The sequence below is a fragment of the Gossypium arboreum genome, chromosome 5 (genome assembly GCF_025698485.1).
Source record: "Gossypium arboreum isolate Shixiya-1 chromosome 5, ASM2569848v2, whole genome shotgun sequence".
Taxonomy (NCBI): domain Eukaryota; kingdom Viridiplantae; phylum Streptophyta; class Magnoliopsida; order Malvales; family Malvaceae; genus Gossypium; species Gossypium arboreum.
In genome coordinates this window covers 736,545-749,270 of record NC_069074.1, presented here as the reverse complement: position 1 = coordinate 749,270, position 12,726 = coordinate 736,545, and the positions used below count along the sequence as shown (strand labels likewise).

The 12,726-nt window shown below is 35.4% G+C and overlaps 2 protein-coding genes across 2 annotated transcripts; both read left to right on the top strand.

The window, feature by feature from the left end:
- The first annotated feature begins 390 nt into the window (after positions 1–390).
- Positions 391–3,245, top strand: LOC108454809 (transcription factor bHLH68-like). Its single transcript, XM_017753389.2, has 7 exons — positions 391–993; positions 1,106–1,412; positions 1,646–1,720; positions 1,801–1,866; positions 2,127–2,192; positions 2,319–2,381; positions 2,689–3,245. The coding sequence occupies exons 1-7, from the start codon at positions 716–718 to the stop codon at positions 2,833–2,835; spliced, it is 1,002 nt and encodes a 333-aa protein (XP_017608878.1). The 5' UTR covers positions 391–715; the 3' UTR covers positions 2,836–3,245.
- A 2,605-nt stretch (positions 3,246–5,850) lies between these two features.
- LOC108457180 (putative E3 ubiquitin-protein ligase LIN) lies at positions 5,851–12,591 on the top strand. The gene is made up of 15 exons (XM_017756085.2): positions 5,851–7,110; positions 7,919–8,143; positions 8,254–8,339; positions 8,424–9,596; positions 9,675–9,819; positions 9,907–10,164; positions 10,272–10,578; positions 10,664–10,788; positions 10,883–10,999; positions 11,087–11,218; positions 11,296–11,418; positions 11,509–11,619; positions 11,699–11,845; positions 11,946–12,191; positions 12,286–12,591. The coding sequence occupies exons 1-15, from the start codon at positions 6,307–6,309 to the stop codon at positions 12,301–12,303; spliced, it is 4,017 nt and encodes a 1,338-aa protein (XP_017611574.2). The 5' UTR covers positions 5,851–6,306; the 3' UTR covers positions 12,304–12,591.
- The last annotated feature ends 135 nt before the right edge of the window (positions 12,592–12,726 follow it).

Here is a 12,726-nt window from a genome sequence, read left to right as displayed (position 1 = left end):
GTCACTATTAGGTCAAGAGATTGTTAACATTGAATGTTCAAATTTAAACATATTAAAACATAATTAAAATGGTAACAATATTTAAATTTGATAAAAAATATAAAAATTGAATTATTTTTAAAATTTATTCATAACATATATAGGTGAATAAAAACTTAAGAAGTCTGCCTTGCCCAATAATACGAATGTATATGTTTTATGTGTAGTAATCGATAGCAAATTAGGTATGGGTAGACATGATGAAAAAGGGTGTCCCAAAAGTTGTATTAGCTATGTAGGTTAATCCTTTTAAATATGATTTGAGGTTGTTTTATTGAATAATTAGAAATTGAGAATTGCTTCTACCTTTTTCTTTTCTGACCCACTTTGAGATAAAGCAAAAGCAGGGCCAAAAAAAAAAAAAGCAATGAGAGTAAAGAAAAACATAAAATAAAAGGAGAAAGAAAAAGGCAATGCAATAAAGAAATCAAAGAAAGAAAAAAACAAAGTTTTCCCAAAAACCTCCATTGATTCAAATTCCTTCAAGTAAATACACCTTTAATAAATAAATAAATAAGGAGTGGGAAGAAGAGCTCTCAAAGTTTCTACAAACACTTGTTTTGGGAGAGTTGTAGTTTCATAAAAGGGAAAGTGAAAGGAAAACCAGGAGGAAAAGAGAGTTTTCTAGTGATCATCATCTTCTTCTTCTTCTTCTTTAGATAAGATTCATAAGGCCATGAACCGAGGTGTGTTGCAGAGCTCACCAGTGCAGCAATTGATGGCCGGAAACCCTAACTGGTGGAACATCAACACCATGCGCCCACCAACTCATCATCATCAACAAGCAGCGGCGGTGGCGGCAGCACCTTCTTCTTTCTTGCATCCTACTCCCACTACTTTCTTCCCTCACACACCCACTTCTTCTTCTTCGTCTTCTTCATCTTCTTCACTTCCCGTTCCTTCTTGGCATGATAATAACCAGGAGCTTCCTGAGTCATGGAGTCAACTTCTCTTGTAACTCTCTCTCTCTCTCTCTCTTAAGAAAGCTTTGTATTATACATATGTACCATGCATGTTACCGGGTTCAATCTTTAATTTATTTTACTGACGAGTGTTTTTTTTTTAGGGGTGGATTGGTAGGAGAAGAAGAAAAGGGGAGTGATATAGGACAGTTTCAAGCGTTACACCAAGTCTCAAATGCTAATTCTGTTGTGGATGTGAAACAAGAAAACTCTGCAAGCAGCTATGTGTATGGACATGCAGGTGAAGATTTTCATCATCACCAGGCGAATAAACCAGCTTGGTTTCACCAGATATCGTCAGCTGCTTCATCACCTAAGTCCAGTGTCACAAGTTTCAGCAGTAACATGTTGGATTTTTCAGGCAACAAAGCTGAACATGGGAGGCAGCCACAGCCAGATCGGTCTTCTGAGGTAAGAAAGAGGGAGGAATAAAAAAAACAAACAAACAAAATCGAATAAATAACATTTTTCTGCTGATATATATTTGAAGTTTATATTAAAATTCATAGTCTATTGTTGTAGTTTGGTAAAGTACAAAGTACAAACTGCTGGTTGATATGAATAGTGTTTAAAAGAAAAAAAAACCAGGTTTGTTGCAGATTGCTGTAAAATCAAAAGTCTCATCTTTTCCTTCTTCTATGTAGTGTAACAGCACTGCAACAGGGGGGCCATTGAAGAAGCCTAGGGTTCAACCTTCTGCAACCCAATCTACCTTAAAGGTAATGTTCAATAAATACATATTCTTTTATCGATCGAAGCAACATATTTTAGTGACCAAAAATAATTTATTTATCAACAGGTGAGGAAGGAAAAATTAGGAGACAGGATTACATCACTTCACCAGCTAGTTTCTCCATTCGGGAAGGTATAATATAAGGTGTAATCAATGAAGGGTCAAAAGTTTAGATTTTTTTTTTTTTTTGCAGATTGATTGAAATTAATGGAATAAATACATTTATATTCTTTATGCAGAAAACCCATAAAGAAGGTCTTTTTTTTTTCTTCCTTTACTTCAAGCACACACAGCGAAACATAAACAGAAAGAAAGCCATTAAATACGACTTTGAAGGTTTAAAATGGTGTGTGGTGTATAATATATGCTTTTTTATTTTATCTCTTTTGCAGACTGACACAGCGTCTGTATTGTCAGAAGCTATTGGGTACATCAGATTCCTTCAGAGTCAAATTGAGGTGATGTTTTTCTTTTCTTTTTTGCAAACAACCATGAACCAGCAGTGACAGTGATAGCACACACACTGTTTAAAGTTTCATTCAGCCTCTCACAATTAATTTAATTCCCCCTCTCCTTGAAAATAGGCTCTCAGCTTACCTTACTTGGGCAGTGGATCAGCTAACATGAGGCACCAACAACAACAATCTGTAAGAAAAAAAACTACATCGTCCTTCCCAATAAAAATAAAATCTCTCTCTGCGTATGTGGAGAAATAAGATAGTATTTATTGCTTAATGATTACATAAAATGTTTTGGTCAGGTAATAATTAAGCTTTATTGGATCCATTACCTCAAAATGAAACTTGGGGGGAGGGAATTTTGAAAGAGAAAAGCTTTATAACCAATAAAGATTACAAGTGTTAAAAGACGTTCTCAGCTTTATAGATTACTTTCTTATTTACTATGCATGATAAAAAAGTTATTTATTTATTGTTTTGTTTGGCCATTTTGAAGGATTGTAAAGAAGAAGCAAAGAAAGACCTGAGGAGTAGAGGGCTGTGCTTGGTTCCAGTATCATGCACGCTTGAAGTATGGAGTGGTGACAATGGAGCTGATTACTGGGCACCTCCACCTGCTCTGGGTGCTGGATTTTTCCGATAGGAGAATTACTAGGCTTTATTTAGAACTATTAGAAGAAGAAAAAAATAAAAAGAAAAAAGATTAAAAACACAAGAGATCTCATCATTGATGAAAAATGATATAACATCATGAGCAGTCACTCTTCGAATTTTTTTTAATTAAAAAAAAGAAAAGTTTTAAGGCTGATTGCTCATGATGCTATACAAGATCTTTCTTTCTTTGGAGTATTTCGTCGATCATGTTGTGTGCTTAGCTCAAGCCTTGTGATTTGTAAGAACTATCTCTCTCTTTCTAATTTACTACAAATTAAGATTTAAGCTTAGCTGCTAAACTATTTGCGTTTACTTATGTATGTATATCCACTAGTATGAATTTGACTGAAATTACCAGATGTATATTGAACGTCAATTCATCAAATATTATATTAAATATATTGCCCTTTTTCTATCTTAATATATTTACCTATTTGATTCAGCAAATATATATATATATATATATATATATATTCATATTGTGTGCATTGTGATACTGTAAATTTGGATATGCTTAAATTTACCATGCACATATTATTTTATTTTATAAAATTTTGATAACGAGGCATTGGTTCAGTTGACAAGGGTGGAGACCTTGAACTTTAATGACTCAATTTCAAGTTTTATTATTAGCAATTTCTACTAATGAGGCTTAATCCCACCATTTATATATATATATATATATATATATATATATATATTACGTATGAGGTTTATCCATTATTAGATACATGTTTATATTTGTAAAACTTATCAAAATTTTATGCGATAAATAATTCGTACGTAAGAGCAAGATGGATTAATATACAAAAAAAATATTTTCTTTGAATAATTATTTTTATTGAATTATGCTGTATACTTTCATAATAAAAGAATTAGGGTTTAGATATTAGTATTGTTTACATTATTCTTACGATTTGTTTATCCAGTGGCCTTAGATAGCGACAAGAATTCAGGTGACTAGGTATGTAATTTTGACATGAAAGAAGAAAAAAAATGAATACATCATCATACATAAGCTAAGATGGAACATAATCAGTTCAACAACACAAATCATTAGTATTAGTCTTTTCTTTTTCCACATGAATTGTCAAGACGCGGAACACGTGTCATGCGTGAATGATTCTGTCCCATGTGGCGCATGCATGATTTCATGTCAACATGATGGAATGTTACACGTTGGCATGGCGTGGTAACTTGCATTGTGCCAATGTCCACCATACTCTTCAACAATTTAAAATTTAATTCCTCTATTTTTGTTTTAAAGAATTTAGTCATTCAACTTTTTAGATTTAAAAATGTAAATTCATTATAACATCATTTTTCTTGATACATAGCTGCCAAAGTGAGTATTTGTTTATTTCAAACTGTCAAACCAATAAGTTTAATAGAAGAAGTTTAATAAGATTAATCATTGGACTATAATTTTGAAATCTAAAAAGTAAAATGACTAAAATTCAAATATATAAAAAGTACAAGGACTTTTTGCAATTTTAACCAAAATTAATGCATCATACACGTCTAGGAACGTGTCCCTTTATTACCTTCTATTAAGCTCTTGGGCAATTTTAAAGCCCATGCTAGATAGGCCCAAAATAAATAAAAGATATAGCGATACATGCGGCTTTCTTGATCCAACCCACCTCTCCGAGACCCATTTTGATTAACCCTGAAAACACCATTGGAGAACCCTGCTGCATTGAAATACTAGTATGGTTTATTCCAGGAGCCGGGTTTGACTTTTTTAAATCAAAATTGACTTGTAATTTAAAATAGTATTAGCCAGAAATTAATCAATTGATGTTCCATTCCAGATTCCTGAAGAAGCCCTACCCTAGCGCTTAATTAATTAGCTTCAGATCTGTCAGTTCCATCATCTAACAATGAAGGGAATCTTAATTAGTGTTTGACTTTATTATCACATTCCAAGAACTTAACATGTAAATGAGATTTCCGTGTTTGCAAAATATGTAATTAGCTAGAGGTGTTTGAGTTATCAATTCACTTGAATTTAAGTTTTTTAATATTTGATTCTAATAACTTGTGAGTTTAATAGAATTTTTATTTTAATATATTTTATATTATAAATTTATATATTTACTCTTATTTTATAGAAATAGTTTAAATATAAACGAGTTTATATTTAAATACAAATAAATTTAATAAATCTTGAGTTAGAGTTTGATTACAAAAAGTTGATAGATGAGGTTAATCGAATTCAATCTTAAATAGTTTGATTAAGTCTCAAACGAAATTTGAACCTATAAATTGGTATTCAATCGAGTTGGAGTGAGTTGGAGTGAAGTATACATACATTTATTTTCTCCATTGTTATGGGCACATCAAACTTTACCCATTGTTACCTGATTATGTGAAGCATGTAGTAGAGTTTTCAGATTAATTAATTTGTAAATGGATCTGGTAGGAGAATAACTTTGGTTTTCTAAGGTCCAATTGGAATCGCAAAGGTTGCTGTTATAGTAAATGTCAATAATGATAGTAGAACGATAGCAAAGCAATAAGGAAAAAAAAACATAAATTTAATGTGGAAACTCATTTGAAAAAAAATCATGGGTAAAGGAGTAAAGAAGAAGAAATTGATTAATGTTGAAAAACGAATGATACAAAAAAGTTTTTACTACATCTATTTAAGGGTTGAAAAATCCTATTCTAATCAAAGTTAAATAGTAAAAAGTATAATTTTATACGGGTTTCAACTTGTACGGTAAAGGATATTATAAATTCTCTACGTCCCATTTTGGATAACAGGCAAGGCAATATATTATAAATATATGGACAAATGTAATCGGTTAAAGGCTGTGGGTAAGCAGTGAAGACGACAAGCTGAATTCATCAGCTCAATCAAAAACAGCAGCAACTTGCTACACTAATAAATTATCATTAACTTTCTGTATGACCCAATCTTTAATCCTGCATTATTGATTGATCTTTAACCAATAATACTAATTAAATGAGAACTAATGCAATGTAGGCAATCGGCTGAAGTGCTGAGACATGACATATATGCGAGAAAATTCCAAGTCCAACGAAGGAATCTTAATCCATTTTTTTTATAGCCCATATCTAACATTCCGAGTCTCGTGCTTTGATCATTGACACAAATGGAAGAACCTGCTTCAGCGCCCGAGATTGGAAGCAGTCTCCGTACGCTAGAACCTCGTTGCAGTGAGGCCGGCCTGGGCGGCAAAGAGGGGGGCTCTTCTTCTTTGTCTTTTATTTTGTATTGCATAAATAATCTTCATTTTTAAGCACTAAAGTTTAAATGACAAAGGACTAATCGGTCATTTTCACAGGGCGTTCTGTTGTCTTCGCGCCAGCACAAAGATTTAGGTATTTCGGTTAATATCATCATCATCATCCCTTGTATCTAAAACCTCACTTTGAGCGTTTTACTCAAAACATAACCGTTACGGTTAAGCAATATCACCACCGCACCGTCATGGGAACCATCGCCACTACGTCAACCCAAATCCTCCATCACACTACCTCCTTCACCTCCGAAATCCTATCCCAGTCCGACATCCGCCGTCAAATTTTCTCTACCTTACGTTGCAAGCTTTTGCCCTCCGATCAAATCACACTCAAACCCTTAAAGCTCGCAGCCGAAACTCTAGAAAACGCCATTTCCACATCTAACGCCGCCATCCAATCCTCCTCTCTCCGCGTTGCTGAAAAGCTCCTCGTTTCCTACCCCGAAACGACCTTCTCTTCTTTCCTCCTATCTCTCATTTACGCTTTGTCAAACCAACCCATCAATTCCTCCATTAGTCTTCTACAAGTTTTCTATTTAGACCCTTCAGTAGCTCGATCAGAACTAGCACCCACCCTTTTCGAAGACCTCTTTCTCGTTCATTTCCTACCCGTTCTTCAACGGTTCAACGAACAAAGATCGACCATTTTGTCATCCTTATCGCAAAATGCGAATCACGATACAGACGATTATTCCATAAGTGATGTTTCGGTGGTCGTTCCATGGTCTAAATTGCTATCGAAAATGAGTGGTGATCAAGCTTTGGAGTTGAAAGAACTGGAAAGAAATTACGAAGAGGTTCTCGACGAGAATTGCAGGGTTTTCGCTAAGTATTTCAAAGAGATTCTAGCAAATAATGATGAAAACAGATCCGTTAATCCGCCGGATTTGGTGTTTAAGCAATCAGAGAAAAGTGAAGAAGTAGACTATCGTGAAGAAGATGATGACAACGTCAAAGCCAAGGAACTTGGATTGAAAAACGGACGGTATAATGTAATATATTTTGCTGTAGCTTTTAATTAATCAACACCTTGATTTTATTTAATGTTCATGACCTGTTCATATTTAGCTATAGTTATAAACTATAGACTTGAATGGTAACCCTAAATTTGCTCATTTTTGGTCAAAACTGGTGAATTTTCTTTGACACATTCAAGTCCATGTTTCATTTGTTCGTATATATATATGCATTTATTTATTTCATAAGTGTATCCTGAGTTCCTGACCGCGTTTTTCCGTTGCAGTGTGTGTGTTTTGACAGTTTGGCTTATTATATTATCTTTGAATCAGTCAAGCAAATACAGTATGCTTGTGCAAAAAGAAAACAAGACTTGCTTAATAGTTTATATTATATTACTGTTTTTAAATCCACTTTTCAATGTAAGCTTTTGTTCGACCGCAATGCATGGAGGATTATTATTGTATTGGTGTGGCATAATAATAGGCTAACACCATTGACAGTGGACCCCTTGAAAGCTTCTTTAATCTGGAAATATTATGGCTGAACCTTGGTTTTCTAATTACCCCCATTTTTTAAAATGTTTATTTATTTATTATATTGATTGGATTATTTCAATTGACTGCTACTTCCAACTTGCAGGAAAAAAAAGTGATTTCCATTTCTTGTTTCAAAAATTAAAAATTATACGATCTGAAAATGGGTTAATAATTCTTTGCCATTTTGGGTTCATGGATAGATAATAAGTTATAACTTTTCAGTGTGAAAAGCGTAGTTTAGTGTCTGAAATATGAATTCAATTTGACAAATCTTTGCTTAGTCCTGTTTGTTGCTGTCATGCAGCCAATATGGGCTGAAGGAGAAAGATCAGTTGAATTTTCTCGCAGTAGCAGCAAATCCAAGTCTCCACCGTTTTATCCTCAAAGAGTGTCTGTAAATGTCCTTAAAAGACAAAATTCTAGGACACTGACAACATCGCCCACTTCAATTTCTGATTCTGAAATGGAGTCTCTTTCCGAAGACAATTCACCCAACTCTTGTTCATCGGAATCTGATGCCGATATCGAGGTAATCTACTCGTTACAAACAAGAAAAAAACAAATCCCCACCCTTGGACTGAAATAACAAGGCTATTTATTTTATAGTTTTGTAAAATATTATGTTTGTCTTCTTTGTAGGAAAATGACAAAGAAAGTGCATTGTTGGAACATGGAAGTAGTCCGACACGGAAACAGAAGCAGCCTGTCTTTGCTGATTCCAGTCGGTAAGTAATATTGGAAAAAAAAAAAACTTGATTAGCAATCGTCTTTTACATATTGTCTACTTGACTTTCTGGTATCTCCATCAGGTCTCCTCATTATCTAATGGCGGATAATGGTAACCCTCCTGGCACTGGAAAACATACACCCCCCAAGGATTTTGTTTGCCCCATCACAAGTCATTTGTTTGATGACCCAGTCACCCTTGAAACAGGCCAGACTTATGAGCGTCGAGCAATCCAGGAATGGTTGGATCGGGGAAACTCGACGTGCCCCATCACCCGTCAGAGTCTTCATAGTACTCAGTTGCCTAAAACGAATTATGTACTCAAGAGGCTCATAGCGAGCTGGCAAGAAAAGAATCCGGGTGCAACCCCCCCGCATCTGTCCCAGAATCAGCAAGTTGTAGAAACTGATCATCATGAGCGAATGGTGAAGCCAGAGGTTCCTCCTTCAACTTCTCCTAATAGTGTCATAAGCCAAGCCAACATGGATAGAACCATCAATAAGTTACGCCAAGCGATTACCAGTCTTTGTATGTCTGAAATTCTCAAGGAATCGGAGAGGGCTGTTCTTCAAATAGAGACGTTTTGGCAAAACATGAATATAGAGCCTGATATTCTAACTATGCTCTCAAAACCGGCAGTGATCAATGGATTTGTGGAGATCCTTTTCAATTCAGTGGACCTCCAGGTGCTGAAAGCCACCTTTTTTCTCCTGTGTGAACTGGGTTCAAGAGATGAAACTGTGATCCATACATTAACTCGAGTCGACTCCGATGTCCAACGTATTGTTGCTCTGTTTAAGGAAGGTATGGAAGAGGCAATTGTGCTTATATATCTTTTAAGGCCTTCAATCAATGGCCTCGTGGAGATGGATGTAGTAGAATCCCTCATATCAGTTATAAAAGGGAGAGCTGATGATTTGTTTAAAATGTGTTTGAAGCCAAAAACAGCTTCAATTCTATTATTGAGACAAATTCTACAGAGCAATGAAGAGAACGTTGTAGCTTCCATTATCAGCACAATTGTTTCTTCAAAAGTGATTGAAAGAATTGTTGGTAGCTTGGAAGCTGAATGGGCAGTTGAGAGGCTTGCTGCAGTTGGTATCTTGAGAAGATGCATACAACAAGATGGTAAATGTAGAAACACCATAGCTGATAAAGCTCAGTTGGCACCAGTTCTGGAAAACTTCATGGCCACAAGGGATGAAGAACGATTCGAGATAGTTTACTTTCTTTCCGAGTTAGTCAAATTAAACAGGTACATTCACATTCCTTGCTGATGAATAATTGAATCAATACTTGCATGAATGGAATCTGATTATAAAGTTTTCCCCAGGAGGACATTCAATGAGCAAATTCTCAACATTATCAGGGATGAAGGTTCTTTTAGTACAATGCATGCTCTCCTAGTTTATTTACAGACAACACTTCAAGACCAGAGTCCTATTGTGGCTGGTCTTCTACTCCAACTTGATCTCCTGGTTTGGATCTGTCTCTATAAGCTTTCTAGGCTTTCACAATAGCTTATATTGTTACATTTCAGTAATAAGTACTATTTTGCTCTGCAGGTTGAGCCAAGAAAGATGAGTATTTACCGCGAAGAGGCGATAGATACTCTCATTTCATGCCTCAGAAATTCAGAATTCCCAGCTGCTCAAATTGCAGCTGCAGAGACAATTGTATCACTGCAGGGAAGATTCACTACCTCGGGGAAGCCCCTCGCACGGCCTTTTCTTCTAAAGCGTGCCGGACTTGATAAAAATTATAGAAAGCTCATGCGGATGGAGCAGCTACACAACAATCCTGGAGACTTTGAAGATATATCTGTGAGTTTTATTTTTCTAGTTTCGTATATTGCACCTATTACTTGCTTTTCATTCTTTTCTTTTTTTTTTTTTCCTTTTTGTCACTTTGATTGAAATGGTATGGACAGGAAGAAGAGAAGGCAGCTGATGCTTGGGAAAGAAAAACAGCGTTTGTTTTAGTAAGTCATGAATTTGGTTTGGTTTTTGAAGCTTTAGCAGAAGGGCTAAAGAGCAAATCAGCAGAGCTATGTTCCACTTGCTTTGTGGCAGCAACATGGCTAGTATACATGCTTGGCGTTATTCCAGACACCGGAATAAGAGGAGCTGCCCGAGTCTGCCTACTCAAGCACTTTATATCAACATTCAAGTCTTCAAAGGACATTGAAGACAGAACTCTTTCCTTGTTGGCTCTCAAAAGCTTCATTCATGACCCTGGTAGGTTCTAATTTTTGCAGTAAAAAAGATCTATTCATACATGCTTTAAATGCTAGCTAACCATGCAAGATTATCTGAAATTCAGAGGGACTGCGTGATCTGTCTTCCTACATGAAGCACATTTTGAAAGGTCTAAGAGAACTCAGAAAATCTTCCTCGCTGGCACTTGAAATCATGAAACTTCTCTCTGAAGGACAAGATTCCAGTGCTGTAATGTTAAACTTCCAAATCAATAGTTCCATTAAAAAGAAGGGTGAAACTTGAAAGTATCGAAGCAAACTTATCGATTTCTGTTGTGCTACAGGAATTATGGAATCATAAAGAACTAGCTCAAGTAGACTCTGCTGAAAATGGAGAAGTGTTGTCAATTGTTAGTTTCAAAGACAAATTCTTTTCAGGCCATTCTGATGGAACTATAAAGGTAACCCTCAGCTCTGCTATTAAGTTTCTTAATTCCAGTGACAGGAGGTTATCAAACTTAGAGTTTTTACTGTTCTAATTTTTGAAGGTCTGGGCTAGTAGAGACAGCATTCTTCATCTTGTCCAAGAAATTAGAGAACATACCAAGGCTATTACAAGCTTGTATGTTCTACAATCTGGGGAAAGATTATATAGTGGTTCACTTGATAAAACTACAAGGGTATGTATGCTCTTATGTTGCTTCTAGATTACATCCAATGAAGGGCTAGACTTATGCATTCTATTTGTAATGTGCAGGTCTGGTCCATTGGCAATGAACAAATACATTGTGTACAAGTACATGACATGAAGGATCAGGTCCATAACTTAGTTGTTGCCAACAGCATTTCATGCTTCATTCCCCAAGGAGCTGGTGTCAAGGTAATAGGATCATTTCATACTTCATTCTCTTACCTTTCGGCATCTCAAGGGGAAAAATGGAGTTTAAGCCTTTTTCCTTACCCTTTTCAGGTTCATGCATGGAATGGACAATCAAAAGTATTGAATCAAAATAAATACATCAAGTGCTTGGCTCTTGACCGTGGAAGATTATATTGTGGATGCCATGATAATAGTATCCAGGTAAAAAGCATCCAGCTTCTGGACACCCTTTTTCTCAGTCATTTTTGGTATCTTAATGAAAAGAAATCTTATTTTTCAGGAACTTGATTTAGCATCTGGAACACTAAGCACCATTCAAAGTGGTTCTAGAAAATTACTAAGCAAAGCACATCCGATCCATGCACTCCAGGTTCACAATGGACTGGTATATTCAGCCAGTACTGCCTTGGATGGAGTAGCTGTGAAGGTACCTTTTCTCTTTTCTGCTATCCCTTCCCTTCCATCTTCATTTTTATGACAAGCAACGGCTTTTTAACCTTCTATTAATTTTTTTTGTTCCTGCAAAGATTTGGAGCACTACAAATTATAACATGATGGGATCATTGCCAACTACTTCAGAAGTGAGGTCTATGGTAATAAGCTCAGAGCTGGTATACTTGGGATGCAAAGGAGGAATTGTGGAAGTTTGGGACCTCAAAAAACAAACTAGAATTGAAATACTGCAAACGGGAACTAATGGTAAAGTTCTTTGCATGAGTCTTGATCCCAATGAGGAAGTTTTAGTTACCGGAACTTCCGAAGGCCGAATTCAGGTAAAAAAAAAAAAGGCTCCTCTTCTTCAAACTTCAAACATTCATTGAAGTTGAATCCTTTGGATTAATTGCCAAACCTTTATTTGCTCTGCAGGCATGGGGATGGAGTTAAAAAGCTGGAAAAATGATTTAAGGAAAAACGCTTGTAAAGTATGGAGAACACATTGATTATAGAACAATAGAAGCAGAATAATTCCACTGGAAATGTTTATACCCTTTGAGATCCCTTGGGAAAAGAAAAGTTCTTGTAATTTGCATGCAAGTTGTCATTCGTTCTATGATTTGATTCTTGACTTGCATCAAGTTGAATTGTAAGTTTTGGTCACAATTTGTAATTCTTTAGCATTGTACTGCATACATACATAAATTCATATAAATGAATACTGTAAATTTGTCCGGATCCTTAGCATTATTGGATGAAAATTCCAAAATTTCTGGAAATGGCAATTTAATATTTGATGAGATATTGAAGTGATTATAATTTTTACCAAAATAAAGTGATTATAATACTAAATAAAACACTGAATAAGTTCTC